The sequence below is a fragment of the Crocodylus siamensis genome, chromosome 4 (genome assembly GCF_052110815.1).
Source record: "Crocodylus siamensis isolate JL-2025a chromosome 4, ASM5211081v1, whole genome shotgun sequence".
Taxonomy (NCBI): domain Eukaryota; kingdom Metazoa; phylum Chordata; order Crocodylia; family Crocodylidae; genus Crocodylus; species Crocodylus siamensis.
The window spans coordinates 197500230-197527243 of NC_143398.1; the positions used below are offsets into that span (position 1 = coordinate 197500230).

The 27014-nt window shown below is 42.2% G+C and overlaps 1 protein-coding gene and 1 long non-coding RNA gene across 3 annotated transcripts in view; one reads left to right on the plus strand and one right to left on the minus strand.

The window, feature by feature from the left end:
• Positions 1 to 14817, minus strand: part of PPP1R1C (protein phosphatase 1 regulatory inhibitor subunit 1C) — a 97259-nt gene extending 82442 nt beyond the window's left edge. The window contains exons 1-2 of one of the 2 annotated variants that reach the window (XM_090041243.1): positions 14538 to 14817; positions 12222 to 12282 (exon numbers count right to left, since the gene is read on the minus strand). In XM_090041243.1, the coding sequence (XP_089897369.1) occupies positions 12222 to 12282; positions 14538 to 14618 (142 nt within the window). In that variant the 5' untranslated portion in view covers positions 14619 to 14817. The remainder of the gene's footprint in view (positions 1 to 12221; positions 12283 to 14537) is intronic. The other variant, XM_090041242.1, reaches the window with a different exon arrangement.
• On the plus strand, positions 1363 to 13720 carry LOC149867396 (uncharacterized). The gene is made up of 3 exons (XR_016441626.1): positions 1363 to 1471; positions 9799 to 10004; positions 11746 to 13720. It is a non-coding gene; the product is annotated as an uncharacterized LOC149867396 (long non-coding RNA).
• Positions 14818 to 27014: the final 12197 nt, after the last annotated feature.

The window sequence follows — 27014 nt, forward strand, 5'->3', positions numbered from 1 at the left end:
ATTTCTGAGGATACTAAGAAAAGGAAAGCTTTTTCTGGTTTGCTTTGTTGCTTCTGTTTGGAATCCATTAGCTTTGTAGAAATATTTCTCCTCTGAGTTGTATTAAAAACAGCTCAAGTATAACTGCCCTCAATTTTTTGGAAAGTGTGGCTGAGCTGTTTTGTAAGGACCATATTCTGTCCTCTTTACTCACATGAATTAGGATCTCACTCTGTGAGCTGTCCTGCAGAATTCTGCTGAACTAGGGGTGGATACAGAAGGGATTGGAGTGGCATGGTCCCCACCTCCATTTGCATGATGTAGCTCAGTGGCTCCAGTTCCTTGCAGTCCCAGATACCTGATTTCCCAACTGAGTTGCAGAAGCAGCAGCCAGGGATTTTTTTTTTAAGTCTCCAGATCAGGTAAGAATCTCTGCCTCCACCTCCTGTATTTGGCATCCCCCATCCCCTAGTCACTGGTACCTCTCCTGCTCTGCTGGCCTGTCCACACTGGTAGGAGTGGGGGTGGGGGGTGCACCCTCCACTGCAGCACTGATCGCTGTTCCCAAACTCCCCTTTTCAAACTTCTAGTTGTGCCTATATGGGAAACAGTCTGCAAGGTATAGTTAAATTCACCATAAGGCTTTTAAAGGTAAATAATTGGACTACACATGATCCCCCAGTACAGAGGTGAGTGAAGAGGAAAATTATCACTGAGACTATTTCATGACTATCAGAAATAGCTGTGCAAGCATGCTAAAGGTAAGGTATACTTAAATGTGCAATAATCCTTTTTGATTCTAAAATCACTTTGATGCACATTTGTTCTTGTTTTGTTTTTTTCCTGAACTGTTTCACAGTTTCATTGTGCTGGCTGCCTCGTTTACAACTGATCTAAAAGACATGGAAGTTGAAACAGCATCAGCTGCCAGTGCCTTAACTCACTCATGTTCGCACTACTGCTGGTATGCTGATTATTGGACTTGCACCAGGACTGGCAGTGCTGGACAGTCATTCATTTTCACTGCCCTATTCGTATATGCTGATCCTTTTGTACATTGTTACCCTTTAATTCAAGAACTACATATTTAAATGGTATTTATAGCATATAGAAAAGCCAACTGCTCTGACTTAAAAAAGGATACAGTTAATGACAGTTTTTATTGATTTACTGTTTTTCTGAGTATTTTATTACTGAGTTAGAAGTCCAAATTTGCAATTGAAAACAGCTGTTACTGGCTTACCCACTTTCAGCTTCCTCGACCACAGCAGCCAGAACCGAATGCTTTTGAAAATCATGTTAAATCACATATTGTAGGCCCATGATTTCAGTTTGTATTAAGGTTTCAGTGGGATATTTGCCTCAGTAAGTACTGCAGGATTAGCTTAACAACTGGATACCAGCACAGATGATGTCTGTCTGCCACAGGACACCTGGAATACTTCTTTTCTACTGCTGTTTATTTTGCCTAAGATGAAGCTGAATATTAGAGGTAAACCAAATAAATCAATTATTTATTAACTTTTGTACTGGAATAAATTAGTCATAAACATTTATGTAATTTACAGGATAATAGATTTTTTTTCCCTCTAAATATCTGCTTTTGCTATGGTTTTCTTCAACTCAACAGCATTACTAGCAACAGTAATGAGCTTAATTCTACAGGGAAAGCAAGAGAGTGAACTGAACCAATTTAGCAATGGTATAACAGGAGTTTCAAATACTCAGTGCTTCTTATTTGCTGCTAAATATAGAGCTAGAAAAGGTCAAACAGGTATCTACCAACCCGGATCAAATCATTGCCCTCAATTTTTTTTTCCAACAGACTAAATCTTATTAAACTTTTAGAAATTTTTGCAAAAATAGATCTGTATCCACAGATCTGTATTTTTGGGGATTATGGCAAAAAAACCCATATTTTTTGACACAAACACAAAAAATAAAAATGGAATTCATATGAAAAGCAAAAAAATGGTGAAATTCTTTACAGAAAAAAAAGAATTATTTCCCATTAGTATATACGTCTAGCATGTATTGTTGAAAGGTAATTACACACAGCTGGACAGCCAGACCACACTGAAAGGATGGGAAATTCATACAAATAAGCTCTCTACCTCCAGCCCTGAATCAATACATTGTAGTTCATTTTCTTGTCTCTCTCGTCTTTATAAGAGGTACTTAACTGTGTGAGTTTGAAGTCAGTCAGAGGCAGGGTAGATGTGCACCTTTATAGATTAACTAAATAAGATATATAGAGAAAGCACAAGCTTTCATTGACCCGATGCTTTCAGATGCTGTGAAAGGACACACACACAGGGTACAAATTATGGTGGAGCTTAGGGTGGAGTTGAGCCCCTCCATAAGAGATGAGAGCCCCCTGTAAGATTTGAAAATCATAACCTGGTGGGAGGGTCTCTGATAGGAATCCTCTTTCCAGTGAACCAGTTTAATTTTTTTTGCAGAGCAGCCCCCCAAGAGCCAAAGTCTAATTTGAACCATGCATGCAGAAAGCAGAGTATTAGAAGGAGAGAGAAATTATAATATAAAAGACAAGGGAGGTGGAGGAAAGAGAGAGAGAGAGATAGGGGAAGAAAGGGGAGAGGGGTAGTGTTTGGAGAGGAAAGCCAACAAAGGCCGCATCCAGACAAACAAGCAGTGCCTCAAAGCAGTCTGCGATGCCACAAAAGGCACACTGGGGATGAATGCAGTGCAGACTCTAAATTTGATACTGGGAAATCCCAGTATAAAAAACCACAGTGGAAAAAAGTGGTGCAGGGCATGCTCCTGGGGCAAGGCATGCTCCTGGAACGTGCCCAGAGACAACTGGAGGCTGGGTCCTCCACGGAGAAGCTCTGGTACCTGGCCAGAGCATCTCTATGGCTGCCCCATGCCCCTGTTGCCCCAGAACACTGCTTCAAACATGCTGGAGCAAGTAAGAGTGGGGCAAGGCTGCAACAGCAGATTGGACCCAGGCTCTGTCTCAGGTAATTAGGGAAATGAGGGGTGGGGGGGAACTGTGGGTAGAGGGACTGTGTGGGGATAAGGGGGACTGCTGAGGATTGGTGGGTCCCCTGCCCCCCCCTGCATGGCGTACAGCCTTCCTGCCACAGCAGCAGTGGCCACTGGGGTGCTTGTGCCCACTCTGGCAGAGACCCCAGTGGTGTGGTGCCACCTCAGACCCGGCAGCTGCACATTATGCTGGCCCAGCCCACAACCCCTTGGGCAGAACTGGGCCAGCTCAGCTGCCACCTGGGATCCTGGCACCACAGGATGAAGTCACATGCCCTCACCCCAGGTCAGGCCATGCCTGCCCGATGGCACACAGGGCACATGGAGGCAGGAACCTGCCTGGTCCCTGGGTGCATGGCTTCTGCATGCAGTGTCAGGACCCCAGCTGACAGCAAGAGTGGCCTGATCCTGTCTAAGGGTAGGCCAGGCCCATGCCCTGCCAGGAGCGGGCATGAGTGCCCCAACAGCCACTGCTGCTGCTTGGGGGAGGGGCTGTGAGCTGTGTCAGGCAACTGTGCACAGTGCAGGGGGTCAGGTGAGGAACTCATCCTGCCTAAACAGTTCTCCCCTCATGCCCCCAAACTACCCCCATGAACCTCCCACCATCAAACCCCACACCACCCCCACAAGCCTCACTCCCGCAAACCCTACATCCACCCACAAACTCCTCCAACCTAGAACAAACTGAAGATATAGGAGGAGCTGGGCATGTCAGTTTTCCCCAAGTGGCACAATTTGCCCCACACCAAAGGGCATGATCAGGCATGTGTGTTGAGGCACAAATCTCTGGCACAAATTTGTGTTGCTGCTATTTGAGCTGCTACAAATGCACATTCCTGCTTGTGTGGATGCACCCAAAGGGGTTACCATAAAATTATCATGCAAATGCTATACAGGTACCTCTGGGTAGACTCTCACTCTTCAGAGTTACCATCCGGGGCTCAAATATGTGTAAACGATCAAGCAGTAATACTCTTCTGGGTTCTGACCACAAAACCAACTCACCTATTTGGGATGCAAAAATAGGAAAAAGCTCTCAGCACATTGTGCAGATGTTCAATGTGTCACTTGAGTTATGGCCACTTGTGTTATGGCGGCCTCCGAAGTTCTCTCTAGGGCTCCTCAGGTAAAATTTCCTGTTGGCAGTGGTGTGCTTTGGTCCTTCCTGACTGAAGAGCAGGAAAACAAGCAACTGCACTTTCCTAAGCCTAGCTGCTCATGACACCAGAACAAGCAGTCTCACAGAGTAGAATATGTGGAGAAGCTTCAGAGTCCAGACAAGAGCCATGCGCATGATCAGAGGTCAGGAGAACCGACCTTACGATGACAGGCTGAGAGCCATGGGGCTCTTTAGCCTGGAAAAGCGCAGGCTCAGGGGTGATCTGATGGCCACCTATAAGTTTATCAGGGGTGACCACCAGGATCTGGGGGAACGTTTGTTCACCAGAGCGCCCCAAGGGATGATGAGGTCGAATGGTTATAAACAGTTATAAACTCCTGCAAGACTGTTTCAGGCATAAGGAAGAATTTCTTTACTGTCCGAGCCCCCAAGGTCTGGAACAGTCTGCCAGCGGAGGTGGTTCAAGCACCTACATTGAACACCTCTAAGAGTAAATCGGATGCTTATCTTGCTGGGCTCCTATGACCCCAGCTGTCTTCCTGCCCCTCGGGCGGGGAGCTGGACTCAATGATCTTCTGAGGTCCCTTCCAGCCCTAATGTCTATGAAATCTGTGTGAACTTTTATAATCCTTTTTGCCTTCTTACACATTTTGGCAAGCTATGAAATGTTGCCATGCAAGAATTATCACAGATTTGTAGGCTACGGTCAGACATTACACATACACCAGTTTAAGTGATCAAAAACTGGTTTCAACCTGTAACAGAACAGACATTCAGTGCACATAAACCAGTTTCAAAATGTCTGAAACCAGTCTGAGATAACACTGGTTGAATGTCATATCAGACTTAACTGATTTGGCTCAAACTAGTTTATGCAATGTCTGTCCCAGACCCCTTCCTGGTTTACCTTAAACCAGAGTCCCCCAGCATCCTGGCGTGCTCTCTGGGCTGGACTCTGCTCCAGCCAAACAGCCCGTCTGCTCCCCAGCCAGAGCAGGGACAGGGAGGGTCAGGGGTCTGGCTAGAGTGGGGTTTAATTCCGCCTCCCTGTCCCACCAGCAGGGACTTGAGCCGGATCTGCCAGGTGCTCCCCCCTCACTGCTACAGCAGTGGGCCAGTGAGGCAGAGGGGGCAGGGAGGTAGGTTATTCTCCCCTCTACCCCACTGATCCTAGGGGACCACAGCTGAGTCTGCCTGCCCCAAAGGGCAGAATAAGCCCCTTACTATCCCCTCTGCTGGATGTTGGAGGGAGGGGGACTAACCCCATCTCTGCCCTGGCCCCGGGACCCTGATGGCCGGTGTCTGGCCCCACCAGGTGGGGGCTGGATAGGGAGTGGGCTTTCTGGGCCAGCTCAGAGGTGTTGGTGGGCCCCAAGCCCAGCAGCTGCCACCATCACACCCCCTGCCTGTGCAGCAGCTGTGGGCTGGCCAGAGCAGGGAGCCGTTCTGCCTTGCACTGCTCTGGGTGGCATGGGGGCGGGAAGCTTCTGCCCCACACATGGGGCTCCAGCTCCAGCTCCCAGATGCCTTTGGAAGACAGAAGGTGCCCAGGTGGAGGTGAGGGGAGAAAAACAGCTCTGCTGGGACAAACCACCTTCTCCTTACCTGAAGCAGTTCCTCTCCCTCCCATTCCTGAGCTGCTCTGGGAGGTGGCGGTGGGGGGGCTTCAGCCCAGCAGCTTCTGCCTCGCGCATGGAGCTCTGGCTGCAGCTCCTAGACTGAAGCCTTCCAAGGTGTCCAGGAACTGGAGCCAGAGCTCCACGTGTGGGGCAGAAGCTGTGGGGCTGAAGCTTCCCAACCACCCCCTCCTCAGAGCAGCCTGGTGCAGCCCTGGCAGCAGTAGCTGGAGGCAAGGGGGAGGGCAAAAAAGCCCCCCTATCCTGGCCAGACTGCAACTGCTTGTGTAGCTGTAGCCCCAGGTGCTGCACAGGGCAGAGGACATGGCAGTGGTGGCTGTCAGGCTCAGCGCCCGCCAGCACCTCTGAGCTAGCCCAGGAAGCCTGATCACCAGCCAGCCCCCACTGGGCAGGGCTGGGGGGGTGGGGGGGAAGAGATGGGAGTTATTCCCCCTCCCTCCTGCATCTGGAGTAGAGGAGAGAATAACCCTCCTCCCTGCCCCATCTGCCTCAGGGGCCATGCTGGCCCACTGCTGCAGCAGTGAGTGGGGAATGCCTGGCAGACCTGGCTTGGGTCCCTGCTGATGGAAGAGGGAATAATCCTTCTCAGCCTGCACTGGCCATGCCCTGCCAGCACAGCTTCCCTGGAGACGAGGGTATGCTCTATTTTCCCTGGCTCCTGGTCTGAGCAACTGCAGGTATGTGCCCACATGCCTATGCACTTACAAACTGGTTCAACCAAAGCAAGTTAGACTAACCTGAAAAGGTTGAATCAATTCAGGCTCTGGCTTTTTGAATGTCTGTCCCTAGCCCTACACTGCACAGTTCAAAGCAGGGAAGAGCTAGGTCTGAATCAGCTCACGCAGGTTACAGAAGTAGTCTAATAGCCACAACAGCCTGCAGCTCCATGAGCTAATTTATTGCCACTTTTGCCACTACTGTTTCTGGCACTTGCGCTAGCTCATTTAAAGCTAACCTGGATATCTCTAATCTACTCTGCATTGTGCAGACAAAGACTGAATTAACATCTACTGAATGACGTTTATACACCTCAGAGATATTGTTTTGCGCTCTTTGAAAAGTCATTTATTTGTTCCATCGGTTGGCATGTTTTATGATCATCTTTGCAACAATAATAACCAGAGACTTAACAAGAAGGCAGTTTGGAAGAAGTGCAGTCAAGTCAGAAGGCAACATCTGCCCTCAGTTCAAGTGCTGAGTAAGGTTCTCAGGATGGGGTTGGAAAACCCAGGTATGTGAAAGAGGAAGGAAAAAAATTAGTTCCAAAAAGGAAATAAAAATAAATTTCAGACATCCTTATGTTTGCATTGCCATAGCCAACTTGAGGACCCAGTAGCATTCTAATGCCCACAGTAGTGTCAAACACCCTGAATGCTGTGACCTGAGCAGGACAGATGGTACCAACAGGCCATTTCCTATTGTACTGGATTGACAACAAGGCCAGTACATACAGAGAAGCTGGCATTGTCTTCTCATGAAAGTGAATATTGATTATTTTAAATCTGAGCCATGACCTGAAATTCTTTTCCCCTCAGAAGTCACTTTTTACCATAGTTACCAGCTTTTCTCTGTGCCGTTTATATTTCATATACCAAAGACTCTGCTTTTTGCATGTTCTTTCACAGCATCTGGTGATGTGAATTTGGGTTCATGAAAGCTTGTGCTCTGTACACATATCTTATTTAGGTCATCTGTAAAGGTATGTATCTACCCTGCTTTCCAAAAGACATATTCCTCATTTACAATGTTTCATGGTCCAGGAGAAAACGCCTCGTCATGACTGCCATGGTTCTGCGAAGGGGTGAACAGGAGATGGGGCAGGTTCTGACTATTGTTGTTTTAAAAAAATATCATCACAAGATAAACACAAAACAATCAAAAACTTTGCTTAGTCTCAGAGGATGTCCATATTTAGTGTAAATATGTGTTTAGCTTGTTGAGCTTCTCTCCAATCTATAGTGAGTGCCATAAAAGATATCACCAAAAAACACCTTACTTTTTGATGCATCACCAAATTATTGTTAGGGCAGGTACAGACAAAGCTGACAGCTGTTGTTTCTATTTGATCTTTTATTTTAATTTTGTTTGGCAGTAAGTGGTGCAGTTACTGAGATTTAACTCTTCCCTTTAGCAAGTTATTGGTGAAACTGTACATGGTCATTTGATGATAGCAACAGAGTACATGGGCAAATACAACAAGCCATGTTCCCATATGCTGCATAAATCTGTGGAAGCCAAATCCAGGATCAGTTAGTTTGCTCTGGCATTTTTTGTCTCCTTGAAAGTAAAGATTGAGAAAGCCTAGTAGACTTTTCTTACAGTGTTAGAGAATGTTACTAGTTAAAAATTATTTTAGCCCTAGTAACCATTCCATTTTCACATATATTTTCACTATATCCGTGAAGATGCATTCCTTGTTTGCTTCTGAATATGTAGTAGACATTCAGGAGGGATGAAGTGACTCAGGGGTTGGGGGGGCGGGAAACAACCCACTCAGATCTTTGTAGAGCACTATTCAAATTGAATTATTACACAGGTCTGAAACATAGATCTGACAAGTTTTACTCCCTTCTGATTTCTGGCTCAGGCTACATCCAGAAATACCACAAAAATGCTCTCTTTACTTTTCAGCTGCAGTCAGATGCAAATATCACAAAGCTTACAGAAAAGTCATCTTCAAAATAAGGAGTTTTGGATAATGTGAATACATTTGGTATACATCCAAATATTTGGAAGCTCATTCAGTTCTCAGCTTCAAACATTTTGATGTACACCTGGCACTAAACTTTTTATCTGAACTGGGGAAGTGGTAGGCTACTGGATAAGGCAAGAAACTAAAACTCAAGAGAAATGGGTTTAGTTTTAGTTCCGTGTTAACTTGCTGTGACTTGAATAATTGACTTCAACTCTCTCCCCTACATTTTTTCCATTTATCGAACTGTGATAATGATGCTCACACAGCTGTTTGTTGAAGTGTTAACTATTATTAGGACTGCATTATTATTATTTATTAACTCTAAGCACATACACTGATTAATTACTCACTATTGGAGAGAAATCATTTTAACAGTTCTTGGATGCTCTATAATTTCTGAGTGAAAGCTATTCCTAGTCTTGGCATTTGAAGTTTGCTTTGGCAAGGTGTTTTATACTGCTTAGACATACTGAATGCCCCCAACTACAGCTGACTTCTGTGAGAATTGAACATTATCAGCATCCCTACGTTTTGCTTAGCATCTTATAAGATGTAAATGCATCTGTATAAGCCAGCATTTTCACAACCACTTCTAATAGGTTAAAAATACAAGTAGCAATGGAAATGGTGACCTTTAAGATGCATATATTTTCCTTCTTTCCAAGGGGCTTCTAATTACAATCTACCCACACTTCTATATACCAAATGACACTAAAATACAAACACCACTGCACATTTGCAAACATCAGTCATACACATCTGAATACATGCATATCCATGCACAAATCAGAGTCGCATACAATTTACTAAAAATGCTGTAAGATTTGTTTTAAAAAGCAATAAGTGAAAGAAATCAGAAATCACTACGAATTTTCAAAAAGAACTATAAAAATGATTTATCTCATGCACAAATAATTTGAGAGGGTTAACACCATTTTTCTGCCATAGCTAGAACTTAAATGATACTCAATGCAATGTAAAAAGTCATAAAAATATTTGTTTGGGGTTGTAGTATAAACGTTTCAGGAAAAAGGACAATAAGCATGCAACTAGTTTGTTTGCAGTTAAGTTTCCTGTAAATCAGAGAGAGTCCTTATTCTCTGTCTGTCTTTGGTTTAACGTTGCACTAAGAATCTATATACGGAAGGAAATGTGACGGTGTTCAGTGTACAGATGGAACTTTGATGGAGAAAAACAGTCAAAGCAATTTTATTTTAAATTAAGGACAAGTAATCCTGACATTGTATGACCCACTAAGCTAAGCAAAGGTCAGAACCTAACAGTAGACCTCTTGTTGCTTTGGGGTACCTTTCAATTGCACTGCCTGAAACCTCTGGTCTTTATGTCTGTTTGTATAGCTCTGGGAGGGGGTAACAGCGTACAACCTTCAAAAAGAGAAAGGCTTCTACACTACCCTCTCCCCAGTGCCAGCACAGAGTTCTGGCAAGAAGCAAAGGACTTGGCTAGCAGATGACTTTTTGCAACAATCCCATAATGTAACCTCAGCCCCTTGGTTGAGAAGTCTGGAGTCCAGCCAAGGACACAAGTGACAATACTGAGCAAGGTGAGCTTTATACTGTCTTTGAACATCCACAATCTGCACTACATGGCAATTATCTCATCCCCAAGGTCTGACCCTCTGTGCTTATTCCTACAAATTACTGAAAATTTCAATTATAATCAGAGTGTAAATTGAAGGTGCTCTGTGCTTTAGAGGAAGAACTCTGAACCTGAAAGCAATAGATCTAAAAATAAACTTGGGATTTCTTTATAGAGGGTCGAATACTTATTGATTTTTAAGGCGTCCAGATAGGACTCAAGTGGAATTTGGGCACAAAGAGCAATCCAAATCAATCTTGTTCAGCCACTGTAAAACACTTAGGTTCCTAGATTTATTAGGGATCTCCATTTTACTCTGAAATAAAACTCTGGATTTGGGCTGCTGCTTATGCTCAGAAACATGCTACATTGTTACCAGGGCAATTAACTCTTGTCTAAAATCTGATGCAATCCCAAAAATTGCTAGGAGGTGCCTAAGCGTCACCTAAATCCCAATTCTTCAGATGAGCACAGAACATGAAAAATGACTGATGCTAAAAGAAAGCTTATGCATCAGCATCAAACCTGCCTGGCAGTGCCAGTATTTTGACCAATAGTCTACCGGTGAAAGCACTTACTCAGAATGTCAGAAACCTAGGGTGCCTACAGATGTGCAGCGAGGCTGCTCTGAAGCACTGTAATTACAGCATGTTGGAGCAGATTCCGATGTCTCATGCATCAGCATCTCTGTGCTGGCAAATGGAAGTGAGGGCACTTTAACTAAAGCTCATTCTAATTAAAGCCCTCCCCTGCAGAGCACATGTCTAAACACCCTTACGTTCTAGGCCCATGTCACCCTGCAAGGATTTAAAACAACATTTTACATTTCCCTACTACTACTGCCATAGGTAGAATCAGACCTACCCTATCCCTCCTGTGGAAGTTGATCCAGTTGGCAGCCATATAGGCAAGATTCATGGGGCCAAAATGAGAGCAAGGAAGTGGAAGCATGACTCTGTGGCCTAGTGGCCATAGTACTATCGTGGGTTTCAGGAGGCAATCCTGGGTTCTGTCTCTTACTGCCAGAGTTATTTCTGTGTTTGAGCCAATGATTGTCTAATGCAAGTGCATAAACAGTCCTAGCAGATGAGACTGGAACCTAGGATTCACACCTTTCAGAGGAGTATCTTCCTTACTGGACTGCACAGAGTGTCTGTTCTTGCTGACTTTAAAAAATCATTTTAAAAAAATAGCTTTTAAACAGTGGAGAAAACTAATTAGAAAACTTCAATTGCATTGCATAGGTGGCATATTAATAGTAAATGATTCATTCCCCATCTGAAAGAAGAATAGAAAGAGATTGTTTGGAAATCCTGAAAGCTAAGTCTCATCCCACAGCAGGGTTTTTTGTTTTTTTTCCAGAATCGTTTTGATTACATTAAGTAAATTTAAAAATTTTGATAGTATTAAAATTTTTCTGCAATTCATTCTTTTAATTTCTTTTTTCTGGTGCTTTTGCACAGATTTCCTAAAAGTAAATTCCAGACATTTTTGGAGGCCTTAAGGATGCACATGCATGTAAATTAGTTACAAACCAGCCACTCCTGAAGAAAAAATTCTGGCAGGAGGTCTAAGGGAAGGAAATATCTACAAGGGTTTTCATGTGCGAGTGCAAATACCAGCTGTTTCAATGAAAGATTGACTCATTCATCTAAAACTTCTTTCTTTTACTGGGCTCTCCATATAACAGACTTGTATCCCCCTAGGAACTGGAAGACCAAGAACTCTATGAACTTAACTCAGCTCTAAAGATTCCCCTCAACATCCCAGCAATGGAGGAGAGGGTTTGTGGAGGAAATCGCTGTACTCATCTCCAAAGCGCAAAGGCAACTAAGTCCTCTTTTCATCTGCAACACAGGGTATTGGGGCAACTAAATTCTTCTTTCAGTGGAGTCCTTCTTTCATCTGCAACATGGGAGATTTACTCATAAGATGCTGAAATCCTGTCTCTACTGGTATCAATGGGAATTTGCACTTACACCAATGGGGCCAAGATTTTTATAGATTCACTGTATTTACTATAAACAGACTGAAGATTTGTAATCTAAAATATAGTGCTCTATGCTCAATGATACCTTTTTTAACTTTTCCTTGAATGTACATCTTTAGTAACATCATATTTCAAAAGACATATTGCCCCTATATATGAGTGCAGCAGTTCGGAAGACATGTTGCTACTTACCTGGGGGTGCAGGCTCATTCATAATGACGAGTGATGCTGGTGTAGGCCTTCTTTTCCTGATCTGTGAGAAACATAGGCCCAAGCAGAGTCATTAGGGACACTAGCTACCCTACATCCAGTACAAAATACAAGTCCATCAAGGGCTCTATCAAACCGTGCAAGTGAAAGAAGCAAACACGCAAAGAGCAGCATTCAGAGCACTGTTTTAATAGTATAATAATGATCACAATCAGACTAGCCCCAGTGTACTGGGAGATCATGACTTCCTAAGGAAGGATTTTCAAAAATCACCTAAGGGACTTAGGAGCAGAAGTCATATTGTAAGGTACTGGGACTTGCGGTCGTGAGACACTTAATTATTTTTGAAATTCTTACTTTTGTTCTTTATTTCTGGAAAAAATTGAGTTGTTCTATGAGCAGGGGCATCTGAGACTGTTGTACTTACCACTAATAATTGCTATTATGCCACTGACCTGAAGCATATAAGAAAAGCTAAGAGAGGGGACATGGAAGCTATCAGTCACTATAAGAACCTTTTAAAAAGTCATGTCAGCATCTTTATTTTAGAGCAATTTAAAAATGCCAATATTAAAATGCCTTCAAACCAAAATCCTGTAAGTACTGCATATTCTAGAAGTCTATCTATATAAATAATTGTATGGGTCTCTTTTCAGTTAAATTTTATGAGTACTCTATGGTTCTGCTCTAGTGGTTTTTTAATTCCATTAATGTCTGACAAGACTGTTAGACAATTAACTAATATGGCATTGGATAAACCTTTGGTAATGGACATATTTGAATTGAAAGCCATCTTTTCTTTATATTACAGCTTCCAGGCTCCTGACATTTCTTCAACAGTACTTAAGAATATTTAGCCAGAAACCATTTTGAGACACAACTTCAGTGCAATATCTTGGTTCTTTCCTAATTGTTTAAAAGCAACATCTTTAGATTGAGCAGAGCAAATTCTGTTCTCAGATGTGTAAATGGAAAGTAGCTCAATCAGTCTCAGTGAAATTATTCCAGATTTGTACAAACGTAGTTGACAGCAAAACTTATTTAATTTCATCCAATGTCTAAAATAAATGATAGGGAGCTTGTAAAATAAAAACAGATAATAAAAAGAGCTAGAGGCAAAATATGGCTCATAATACTTCTGTGTCTGTAGGAATTCTGTGAAGGCCTGATCTTGTAGTGGTTGAAGGTGATAACTCTCATTGGTTTTGAAACAGTGAGAGAACAGGTCGTGCTTGAGTTAACTACAGAATCATTCCCTAAATTATGAATACACTTTATTCCAAAAGAAATAATCTATGGATCCATTGAAAGCCTAAGGATGCCTTTTCTTTTATCATCTCCTATCTTCCTTTATTTCATGGCTTGCTCCAACTTACCATTTTCTGGCAAACACCGCCTCCTCTTAGGAGACATTACAACAGAAGACTAAGGAAACAAAATGTCTCCTCAAATGCAGATGCAAACAATTTCATTGCCATCACCAATACTGACATTGTCAAATTTAAAATTGCATCTTTGGTACCATTAAAACTAGATGTATCAAAATATTAGTAAATGTACAACAGGGAACAGTCATACACTGATGGAGATGGACTAGACAAACTAATAGATATTATCCATGTCTGTCATCTAAGATTCTGTACTCATTATTCTTTATATACAGATATAAACATATAAGTCAATACCATTTCTGTCTAATATGAGCTTTACCTGCATACATTTATGAGTCAAAACATGCTGTAATAATGCATTTATATCTATATGTGCATATGTGTGAATTGATAAACCCATGCATATATCCATATACATGCATTTAATGGAATGAGTAGACTTCCAAATAAGTCTTATAAATATGGGAATAGTTGAATAAATGATTATGCAGAATTCGAATGATTTGCTCCCATGTCAAAGTAAATGGCAAGTGCCTTGTCTTCTAACCTGACTATACAATATTTCCATTAATTCATACTACCAAATGTATGTCAGAATATCTTAAACAATGCATTTTAACTATTTTTGCACAAACAGAGAGTTTGAGATGATGTGCTCATATCAAGTGTGCTTACCTTTTCTAAAAACAACATACAACAGCTAAGATACACTTTTAAAAACCTGCATAAATAAGAAACAAGCATTTTAACAACAGGACAAATCCTGCTCTCCGCTACTTTGTTTATACCACACATAAATCAGTGGATTTAATTTCATTTTACACCAAGAAATATTTAGACCAGGAATATTACCTGTTATCACCCACACCTTGTTCCCTAGGTAAAGAAAAAAACCTGGCTTGCTTACCTGTTCAGCTGCTTCAGGATCTATTTGACTCTGAAATAATGGCACAGCAAACTGTATCTTTTTAGGACTGTTGGGCTCCATAATAACAATAAGGAGAATCAGAAGAGAAAAGAGCCCAGAACGTCTGAAATAAGAGAGTTGTTTCTGTTATTATCCCCTGGCGCACTCCCTAAAGCCACAGTGAGTGCTTCTTAATAACAGCTGTAATTCCTGAGTTAGCAAGTGAATCTGTATGAGCTGAGCAGCTCCCTCATTCCACATCCACAGAAATGCCTCTGGCTTGACAAATTGTGTGTGTGTGTGTGTGTGTGTGTGTGTGTGTGTGTGTGTGTGTGTGTGTGTGTGTGTGTGTGTGTGTGTGTGTGTGTGTGTGTGTGTGTGTGTGTGTCTCCAGTCCTTCAGATCCTCTCAGCACAAAGCTGAAAGGAACAATAAGCTAATTGTGTACCAGTTCACTTCTACATATGCCAAGCATTCACTCAGTAGCTAATTGAAAATGCAATACTAGCATTGCATGGCCTGGTGCCCTGGGATTTGAAAAAGAGGATCTATCCACTGTACATTACTAACAGGCTGCTCAAAAGTGCAATGTAAGCTCCCTCTGAGTATTGCTGATGGGCCCTTAATTATTGATGAACACAAATCAAGAAGTTTTCAGATTTTGGGGTAGAAATGACAGTAGGGGTGAATTAATTCTATTTTTATGCAGTGTGAGCGTAATTCCCCCTTCCAACTTTCAACCCAACTAACCATCCTCTTTTGTTTCAAATACCTTCATAAAATATACTTCTTCCTGGAAGCTTTTCAATAATAATCCTACATAGATATATGTGAGTTCCTTCATTATGAACTGCTAATTATATGGGCCTCTGCCATGCTGTCAATCTCAGATTTAAACAATAAAGTGTTTGAGGACAAGGGCTGTGCCTTCTTTTAAGTTTACAGAGCCTCCATCCCAGAGAAGCAGTTTGAAAAATAATAGCAATAATAATATCTTCAAAATCTAATTATTTTTACTTTGCATGTCCTCTTCACCCAGAAATGTTATTTGTGGACTGTAGGCTGTAGGCTGTAGACTGTAGAAGGTTGAGAGTGAGACTAATGACTACTGAGACTATTCCAGTCACTAATCAAAAGTTTTATTGGGATACACTATAGCAATGGCTTATTTACATCAGTAAGTAAGGATACTGCTTATATAGCCTTGGCTATGAAGGAGGAGAGGTCTGCTGGCTAGGCTTCACTGCTCCTTCAGGGACTTCATTGATGTAGTTCTTCTTTCAGTGTTGACCTCATGGAAGTCCAATTTCATACAACTTGATCATAGATTATATACCTAATACAGGTTTTCCCAATTTGGTTACATTTTTGTGCTGAATCAATTCCCACCTATTTCCTTACATTAAAAGGACACATTGGTGTTATTCACAGCTCACAATCCTACTTCCATAATTTTACTTCACATATACTACCACGGCTTTTACTTCCATCAAGCTAAGCCAGGCTGGGAGAAGGCTTATGTTGCTCATATGGCTTATGTAAGAAGTTCATGACCGGGGTATTCAAAAATAAGTGACCTAACATACATCTTTGCTTCAAATGAATGCCTCCTGAGCAGAATCATAGAAAGCTCTTGCAACAAAGGTTTAAACTAAAACTTGCAGCTAAGGCAGAGCACTCCAACCGACTGGTCAAAGGACAAAAGATTGGATATAAGCCTGTAGCAGCAAATGATATATCAGTTTCCTTCAACACAATGTATTGTCCCCCACAAAGAAGAAAGAGAGCATGAGAAAAAGAATGAGCATCAGTTTAAGAAAGACAAGGACAGATGACGAGGAACTGCAACAGCTTTACTTAGGATGAAGATGGATGTCATTTATAAGAGAAAATGAGGGGAGAACATTTAAATAAGATACAAGCAAGATCTGCAAATTATTTGTATAGGGAAGGGGAATAATAATTAAAGATGAAATGGGAAATTGTTGAATTCATGACTAAGAATAAGAGATTTTAATTTTTAAAGAAAGGCCATTACTGCAAAGAAGACATGCACTTTCCTATAATTTAGAAGAATTTGGATCTGGGGCAATGATTTAAAACAGAGAGGGAAAAGCTGAAGACTTCATATCTAGATCTGAACCTCACCAAAACTCAGAGAAGTTTGGATCTCTGATTTTGATACAGACCCATTTCTGTTTTTAATATCATGGGTGGGATTTCAGAAGGATGCAAGATTGGCGTAACTCTGCTATCTCTAAACTCAATGGACATTTTACCATGCATTTCACAGGGAGCTGAGTTAGGGCATATAGACAAAACAAATGGAACAAGAGGTAACAAAAAAGGAATCTATCCCTAAATCCAATGTAAGTCAGAAAGTCAGGACAGAACTTTTGTTTGTTTTGTACATGTATAAGTGAAAAATATTACTGCATTTGTAATAAGGCATATTGCAATCACTTCTGTGGTTGTATACCTTGAGCAGGTGGTAAGTTATGAATATAGACAGGTAGCAACATTTGCTAGGTAGTTAATGTAATGCCTACAAACAGCATGAGGAGAAATCTAGTTAGTGTCTTGTTTGATTGAATAATTTGCAAAATCTAGCAACTGTATAGTGAGGGCAGAAACTTGTCAACAAAACACTTCATAACAGTAAAGTATCACAAAAATTTTTAAGCATTGGTTTAGTCTAGAGTATGAAACTGATTTTAAAAAAATAACACATTTTAATTGATGTCTTACTCTAGAATAATCAGAGACAAGTCATGTTTAAGAACATGTTAAATGGTTGTGACTTACAAAGCCCTTAGGCTAAGTACAGATGTTCAAAAAGCCCCTGGAAGAAAGTGCTCAACTATTGCACTTTAAAGTACTGTAAGTTAGAGCGTATTCCAACTAAACAGACATGTGCTGTTTGGTGGAGGGAAGGGGGTGGGCGTTGTGCCTGTCTGCACTGGCCAAGGTGAGCAGGTGGGGGCACCCCCACATACCTCCCAGGTGGCTGCTGGAGTGCTGCCCCTCCGCCCTACAGCCCTGCCAACTGGTGACTGATAGCAGCAGGAGAAAAGGGAGTCGGCTTTCTAAGTGGGATCTTTGGGGGAGCCAGGACAGGTCCCTGTGGTGGGATGATCTCCCTTTCCCCTCCAGTCAATCCTTTTGACAGTGGCAGCCAGCAGCTGCAGAAGAGGCAGCCCAGCCTGGTGTTTCCTCACACCAGGAACTGGGACTGTGGAGGGAGGGAGCCCCCACCATGCAGATCCAACCCAGCTCCCTCAAGACTCCAGCTAGCAAGTTGTGGGGGAGGTCCTTGAAGCATGGGGGGGGGGTCCCTTTCCCCCCTCACCAGCCTCTTGACAGAAACAGTCAGCAGCTGCAAGAGTTGCCTCGCTCAATGTTTTGGTGCTCCAGGAGCTGGGCCATGGGGGAAAGAGGACATGCTGTGCAGATGTGGGCCAACTCCCCTGGCCCAGTGATCCCCAAGCCAGGAAGCTGGGGCGGGGGCGGGTCCTTGCAGTGGGAGGTCTCTTCCCCCCTCTCCCCCAGCCACTGCTGACTGTCACCAGCTGGTGGGGGGATGAGGTAGGGCTGGGGAGAGGGGCCACTCCAGAACTGGCTGCCAGGAGAGAGACCCTGAACTCCTTCCCCTGCAGCCACCCCTGGCCAGATTGCAGTGCACCATAGGACCAGGGCAGCTGCAGGGATAGAAACCCCCCTTGCCACTGCCCCGGCCAGGCTGCATGTGGGGCTGGCATCAGAGGCTGTCACTGGCTCAGGTCAGTGATGGCCGAGGGGGAGGGACAACCTGGTACTTGGGTAAAGCAAATGAGTTTTGCCCAAGGATAGAGCAGCCCTGTGCAACAGCACCTGGGGTGGCAGTGATTGAGCTCTAAGTTAACTCTCAATGGGACCTGGCACAAACGTTCAACAAAGCACTCTAACAGGTGCACTTTTGCTTAGTACACATCCATCCAGCATGTGTACTAACAGATCCTAACTTAGAGCAGGATCCACAATTTTTAAAGAGCTTTATGTGCCATGACTATCTGTTTTGTTATGGGTGTAAAGCAATTTCTGCATGCTTAAAGTTCATTAAGTGTCAGGTCTGTACATAGACTTAAAATCTTGGATATGAGCATTTTAGACCTAAAATTAAACTAGGGTTACCATACTTCTGGATTTTCCTGGACATGTTCTCTTTTTGGAGCCTCCAATCTCTGTCCAAGTGTTTTTTTTCTAAATTTGAATAAATGTCCTGGATTTTGCTCTGCTCTGCTGGTGGGAGCACAGGAGGGTGACTAGAGGTGACAGGGGCTGGGAGGCCATCTTGGCTCAATAGAGAAGTTGCAGCTCTTCTGAAAAAAGAAAAGGGAGGCTTACCAATGATGGAAGCTAGGAACAGGCCCCAAGGAGAACTACGTGGGATTGGCCCACACTTGTAGGGGGTAGATTAGATAAGCAAAGGTGGTGACTAAATTTAGGTTAGCAACTGAAATCAAAGACAATAAGAAGTTTTTTATAGATACGTAGGTAACAGGAGGAAAACCAGTGGAAATGTGGGACCACTGCTCAATGAAGCTGGACATCAGATCACTGACACCAAGGAGAAAACTGAACTCCTGAATGAGTACTTCGCATCTGTACTCCACCAGTCTAAGAGTGATAGCTTGCAAATGCAAACATGACATAGAACAGTCACAGTAGGGATGATCACCTGCCAACTGTCAATGTTGAGCTGGTGGAAGAACAGCTAGAGAGGCTGGATATCTATAAATCAGCAGGACCAGATTACCTCCATCCGAGAGTGCTGAACAAACTACCTGAAGTCATCACTGGCAAACCTCTATGAGAAGTCACGGTGCTCAGGAGAGGTCCCAGAAGACTGAAAGAGGGCCAGTGTTGTGCCCATCTTCAAGAAGGGGAGAAGAGAGGAACCAGGGAACTACGGGCTAATCAGCCTGACCTCAATCCCAGGAAAAACCCTCAAAAAATTTCTCAAGAAGTCCATATGTGATAAGTTAGTAGAAGGCAAAATTCTGAATGACAGCCAGCATGGTTATGTCACTGGTAGGTCATGTTTGACTGACCTCCTTTCCTTCTACAACCAGGTTACTCACCACCTGAAAAAGGGAGATTAGGTCAACATCATTTACTTGGACTTTAGAAAGGCCTTTGACTTGGTGCCCCATGAGGCTCTCCAGGTGAAACTAGGGGACTATGGGCTCAGGAATTCAATGGTCAGATGGGTGGGAAGCTGGCTGCAGGGTCAGACCCAGAGAGTACTGATAGACAGATCTGTGCTGACCTGGCAGGAGGTAGCCAGTAGAGTCCCCCAGGGTTTGGTACTTGGGCCAGTGCTTTTCAACCTCTTCATCAATGATCTGGATATGGGGGTGAAAAGCACACTGGCAAAGTTAACCACTGGCACTAAGCTGTGGGGAAGTATGGCCATGCCTCAGGGTAGGCCAGTGACAGATTAGGCAGACCTAGACAGATTAGTTAGATGGGTGGACTAGAACCAGAGGCTGTTCAACACCAAGAAGTGTAAAGTGCTCCATCTGGGAAGGAAAAATATGCAACAAATTTACAGGCTCAGTAGTGTTACACTAGTTAGCACCACATCTGAAAGGAACCTAGGGGTTACACTTGACCATAAAATGAATATGAGCCACTAGTGTGATTCTACAGATAGCAGAGCAAACAATACTCCGGCATGCATCGACCGTTGCATCTCAAGCAAAACTAAAGAAGTTATTCTCCCACTCTACTCAGCACTGGTGAGGCCGCAGCTGGAGTACTGTGTTCAGTTCAAGAAGGATGTGGAAAAGCTTGCGAGAGTCCAGAGATGAACCACTCATATGATTAGGGGCCTGAAAAGCAAGCCGTATGAGAAAAAACTGACAGATATGGGACTGTTCAGCCTAGAAAAGAGAAGACTTTGTGGGGATTTGGTGGCAGCTTAAAAATATATTAGGGGTGACCATCAGGGGCTAGGTAAACAACTAGTCACCAAAGCGCCCCAGGGAAAAAACCAGGAACAATGGTCGTAAACTCCTACAAGCAGGTTTCAGACTGGATATAAGGAAAAACTTCTTTACAGTTTGTGTGACCAGACTCTGGAACAGACTTCCAGCAGGGCTGGTACAGGCACTTACCCTAGAGATCTTCAAAAGGAAACTGGACACACACCTTGCTAGGGTTATTTGACCCCAGCAGTCTTTCCTTCCCAGAGCAGGGGCTGGACCCAATGATCTCACAAGGTCCCTTCCAGCCCTGAACTTCTGTGAATCTGTAAGGCAGGGGACACATGCGAGTGTGCGTGCGACACACAGCCAGCACGCAGCCAGGCAGGGTGGTGAAAGCAGCCTCAGCAGCTGCATGCAGGTTAGTCTATAGGGGATGGGGGTTAGAAGGCCAGGGTTTGGGAACTGTCTGGGGGGTGTGGGTGTGGGTGTGGGTGTGGGTGGGTGGAGGGGATAGATGTGTGAGGGGGGCAGGTGCTTCAATAACAGGTCCACATACAAAAGGCAGACAAGATATAGACAGACAGGTCTGTGGTTGTGAGTTACATATGAAAGACTTCACATACACTTTCTTTTATTCTTAAAAGATAATTATTAATATAATTATTATTGATATATTAATAATATATATTAATAATGTATTAGTAATAATGATAATGTTATTATTATTTCTTTTATTAATATCAGGGTGTACTTTTCTCCCTTATCCCAGGTAAAGTATCCTGAAACTTTTTTTCTAGTCTTTTGATGTAAAACTAATAAATATATTTTAAATTCTAAGTAACTACAGGCAAAGGCTTGAGGGCCTTAAAAAATAAATGAAAACAGCATTATAATAAACATACCTATATACATCTCTATCATACAGTCTATTCTTAATATGAGGCTTAATATTCCTTACATCAACAATAAAAGTCAGTTGAATTCTAAGCTGTTCAGGAATGCTAAAATCACTAAGAAGCTCAGGAGATTATCAAAAGTACATTTAACTTGTAGGTTACTGGTGAAACACCAGGTTGATCAGTAGGAACTGACAGTTGTTGCTAGCAGAGGTGCCCTGAGGGTTGATTATTGCACGTAGTGATCACACAAGGAAATTACCAGTGTAAGCAGCCTCTGCTGGTAGTTTCAGTAGAGACTCGGACAAGAACAAGAACGGGCTATAATGGGAAACTGCCATTGAGACTGCTGGTATCTAGGATTTCTGGGCTGTATGCGGCAGCTGATTACTGCAGCTTTCTGCCTTGTACCTGTTCAGAGAGATCAGTCCAACAGCTTTCAGAACTATAAACACATAAATGAGCTTATAACTAGTAAAGCAAGCATACAGCAGCCAGCACCTAGGTGTACTGCATGTCATTTTTAACTTTGTAGTGGATACTACTAATTTCATTTTGAAAACTCCAGCAGTCAAAGGCCATATTTAAGAGGGATCCAGTATTTTCAATAACCAATACTGGCTGCTACTGGAAACATGAAAGAGGGACCAGTAGTGTAATTCAAAATGGTACTTTCAATTTCTAAAAAAGTAAAATAAAATAGAATTGCCAGATCTATGACACTGACAGCTAGACCAATGCAGCACATCTGTGTGAGCAGGCCGTGTTCATTTTGCAGTTATAGAAACATATCTGGTAGTTCTTTGAGGTTTCACTGCATCTCAAATGGCTATTATTAATATATAATTCAATCAAACCTCTCTCCTTAATATGACCTTACCATTTTCCCTATTCCTCCCCCCATTCCCTTAGCAACTTTACAGGGTAGTTCTTCCTCTTTCTCAGGCTATTCTTACGGTCTAGGTTTGTTTCCTGTTGTAGCATAAGGCACTTGCTATAAATTAGGAGTTAAATAGACCTCAGTGGGGTTTCCCAAAATAGAACATACAAGAACAGCCTACATTAAGGCTATCCGCTCAGCAGAGTGCCCATGAAAAGGAAACAGTTGTTCATTCTAGCCTTCAAGACACAAGGAAGGGCTAGATCCTGATTTCACTTACGCCTATGAAATGCCATTAGCCTTAATGGCATTACATCTAATGATAGCATTGTAAGCCTCCAGGCAAAAAGTGCTTTCATTTTCCATGGCTGCATTATAACTTGATTGAGAGCTGAAAGTTCATATAAGTACTCCAAACCCTTTTTTTAGCACATCTACTGCTTTTAATCTTATATATATGTTCTATTGTTTAATGCTTTCAACTTTGCATGACTCAGCTAAAACTACCATGGGGAAAATAAGCACATTTGAAATAAAAAAACATTATCACAAGCTTTGTGCTTGTTTTCTTTCTGTGATGTGTCTTACACTAGTGGTGCACACTGGGTGTCTTCTTTTTGTGCCATTCATTGTACTTAATAGCTTTTGTTTTTACACATTTTCCCTCTGTTTTAGGAGATGTTCTGGCAGTAGTGATAATCTGGTTGCTGCATAGCATTAGGAATGAAATACAAGACCAAACAAACTTTGAATACTGGGATCCTAAATATTGTTGCCTTTGCTCTTCCTGCATAACCTTCATGTCTTCTGTTCTCAGACGAACTTCTCAGTATGTGAGCAGAGATTTATTTAGGTACCAGACAGAGACAATGGAAGACTTCAGACCACTTTGCATGTTTGCATGTCACAATCCTCAGGCCTGTAGCTCCTAATACCATGGTGTCAATTTACTAAGGCTAGAGACAGACATTACACATAAACCAGTTTAAGTGATCAGAAACTGGTTTAAAACTGTAATAGAACAGACATTTAGTGCATATAAACTAGTTTGAAAATGACTGAAACTAGTTTGAGATAAACCTGGTTGAATGTAGTATCAGACTCAACTGATTTGGGTCAAACCGGTTTATGCAATGCCTGTCCCAGGCCCCTTCCTGGTTTAACTTAAACCAGAGTCCTCCAGCATCCCAGATGCTTTGCAGCCTTGGGTGGGCCTCTTGGCTCCACAGCAAAGCTGGCCCCACCTCTCCATTCCCTGGCTGGAGCTCCAGCAGAGACTTGCAGGTACAGCAGGCCACATCTCCCCCTCACCGCTCAGGCAGGGATCCCTCACTCCTCTCTCCCACAGTATAGACCAGTCAGCATGTCATATGCTAGCTAATGCTGACAAGTGTCTGTGTAAGGCAGACATTACAGTGTCTGCTTAAGGATTTTTGGAACTAATCAGCTGGTCCCTCTGTTCCTCCCTTGGAAAAAGTTTTTCAAGAGGAGCTTAAACTAATGAGAGAGGCTTTTTTTTTTGCTGATGGGCTGATAAATGCTGTGTAACTCCCTTCTGTGTAAGTAAATGCTGTGCAACTCCCTGCTGGCTCCATCTCTGACAAGAGGGACAGCAAGTGGTGAGGGGACCCCTCTCTAATTAGAGCATCCTGCCAGAGCCTGGCCACACACGCCTCCTCAGCTCAGCACTGAAGAAGGGAAGGGAGGGTTGCTCTGGTACTCTCTGGCTTCTAGCCTGAGACACTGAAGACATACGCCTGCATTTCGTCAGTCCAGAAGGGATGTCTGCGTGGTTACAAACTGGCATGCAAAGATTAAATCAATTCAGGCTCAGGGTTTTTGGATGTCTGTCCATAGCCCAAAAGATGATGCATGGAAGCATAAATTACTGTTTTCTGAACTATACTGATTCTTGTTGTGGAGGGAGGATTCAGCCTGGAGGAGGGCAGGTGCTGTTTGCACTTCACATTTTATCAAGAGTTATTTCAGGGTGCAGCTCTAATCCTCCTTAGTAGTTACACAAGCAACTCCCTGAGGGTGTCCCTTTGCAAAGAGATGATGAATCAGGTCCCAGACCACACCTTCTCCATTTGTTATCATTTAGTTTGGAGCAGTACAGCTGACTCTGAAGATCACCCTGAGCCCATAAACTGCCCTTTAACATCCATATCTTACATTGTGGGTTAAAGCAGTCATACTTCCTGTTTTTCATACAGAGTCCTTTTAATCTAGGAATTAGTCTGCAGAATATTTGCTTCTCCTGCTCGAATAACAGGCATTGGTGAGAGGAAGTGGGTTCTAGAAGGTCTGGAAGTCAAGTCAGGGACAGGGAACTGTGGGATTTCTGCTGGAGGACTCACTATGCCTGTGGCCTGCCATGCCAGGGTGAGTTTCAAATATGCTGTAGGGAAGACATGCCTAAGAAATCAAGCTTGAATTGGGGGTTTGAAGTTTAGTACACCCTCTGGATTTAAGACAGACAAATGACAGCATTGTACAGTAAGTGTGAGCTTGAGGGAGGACATAAAGATGAACCTAATTAGCAATGTAATCACAGCCTTTTAGTGTACTCCCCAGGGCAGGCAGCATATTGGGATTTGTACAGCAACAAGATCCTACACTAGGAAGTTTGGAGCAATGTATTTGGACCTCTTCTGGCTTCCTAAAGCTCTCTGTTCTCTCTCAGTTTGTAATCTATTGACCCATCCAAATATTTCATATACATGAAGCAAAGTTCCTGTGGTGTGAATTTTTGGGACTAACATAACACCCTTTTTTGAAATACCTATGTCACAGCAACAGGTTTGGTATTTGCAGATAAAATGGACACTGAAAAAAGCTACAGACTCATACATCTATAAGTTTTCTTTAGAGGTGAGGGTGTATTGACAGTGTTACAAAGAGAAAGCTGCATATGCTGTACCTGCTTGGTAGATAAAAAGCCTTCATTCTTCAAGTTCTCCATCTGGCTTTTTTCATAGTTCTTAAATTAGAAATAAACATTCCAAGAATAAAGAAAGAAATGTTCAAAGAAGACTTCTATAAAAAAGAAATAAACAAATGTTTTGTTGTCAGCAGTATTCTCAGACATGCTTTGACTGTTTTCAGATTTGTGCATATGCCCAATGAGAATATAAAGGATTTAAAAACTATGAAGAGGTGAAAATAACAAGCAGATGGTCTCTGTTTTGTCAGCAGTAAATGCCATGGCAGGCAGACAAAGATGTAGGAAAGAAATCTCTGCTGAGCATGCACAGACAAGCATGTTACACATTAAGAAGCCTGCACTGGTCCAGTAGCAGCCTGACTAGGTGTCTTCTAAAGCTTGAATCTTCTTCTACCATACAATAGTGTTCAGACACAAATGCCAATTTGTATATTGGATTTGTGTTAGTCAAGTAGAAAAATACTATTTCTAGATATATTTGGGTGACAGAAAATAATACTTAGGAGAATAAGAATAATAGTTAGCTTTACAGTATGTTAATTTGAGAACGTAAGCACTGATATTAAACTAACAACATTTTATTGCTTTTAATGGCATTAACAACTCTCCAGACTGCCAGGTAATGTACAAGCATTTATTGGTAACGCCTTACTTCTGCTGCTGTTTGTAAAAGAGCAAGGCCGAGTTATAGAAAATGAGCTGGGTTAATGCGACCTAATTTTGTTAGATATTCAAAAGATCTAACAGGTCTCAACATTAACATGTTCATAACTTAATTTTCTAGATTTATTTCAGCAGGAAGTGAGAATAGATTTTGGTGTCTTACCAAGAATATGATAAACCTACTAAATTTTTCAGTACAAACTATGAAGGTTTACACAGACCTTACTATGAAGTTCTGTTACCGCCTTTCATACTAAATGCAAAATCTTACTTAGTTTGACAAAAGTTGACTCTATTTTGTAACTTCATTCTTTAATACAGAGTTTCTGTTCTTATTTTAAATAATTTATTGTTTAGGGCTATTAAGAGCTTTATAAATATAACAGGGATAAATCACCAGGGTTTTGATGTCATAATTCAGATACAATTAAACAAACTTACGTGATCACCTTACTAATTGAAAGCAATCAGTAGGGACAGAAGAGACCATTATGCCATATTCAGAATCAACTTAAAAAATCAGAGCGAATTTGGGGTTTGTGGCTTTTGAAATTTCAGTTCTGATTTAACAAGAAACTTCTTCGTTACTTTACTATTTTAAAAATGCATTGTTAATTCTTTACTCATGTTAGTAAGATCACAACTGTGGAATTATACCAATGATGATATCTGTCCCAATACCTTCTGATAAAAAGTTTAAAGGGTTATTGCAGCAATGCAGAATTCTTAGCAATGCAAATTCTTGACTATAACTGCCCCTTATAAGATTATACAATAGTTAAAATATTTAAAATATATGCAATTGATACACACTACAATCTTTTTACTAGTTGAAATCTAAGGATTTTAGGGAATTAAAGAAACAACCAAGAGCTTTAAAAATTTGCTAAGAAATACATTTGTGGATTGTTTTTGGTGTTACAAATCTTTACAAAATTCAACCCTTCAGAAACAAATACCTTTCTCATTAAATGAGATAGTTAACTGTGCAAGTCTCAAGTCAGTCAGAAGGCAGGGTAGATTTGCACTTTTATTGACTAAGTCAGGGCTGTAGAGTATATCTTTTGTAAGCAGAAGGCTTACTTCATCAGATGCAATGAAGAGACTGCAGGAAGCAATCAT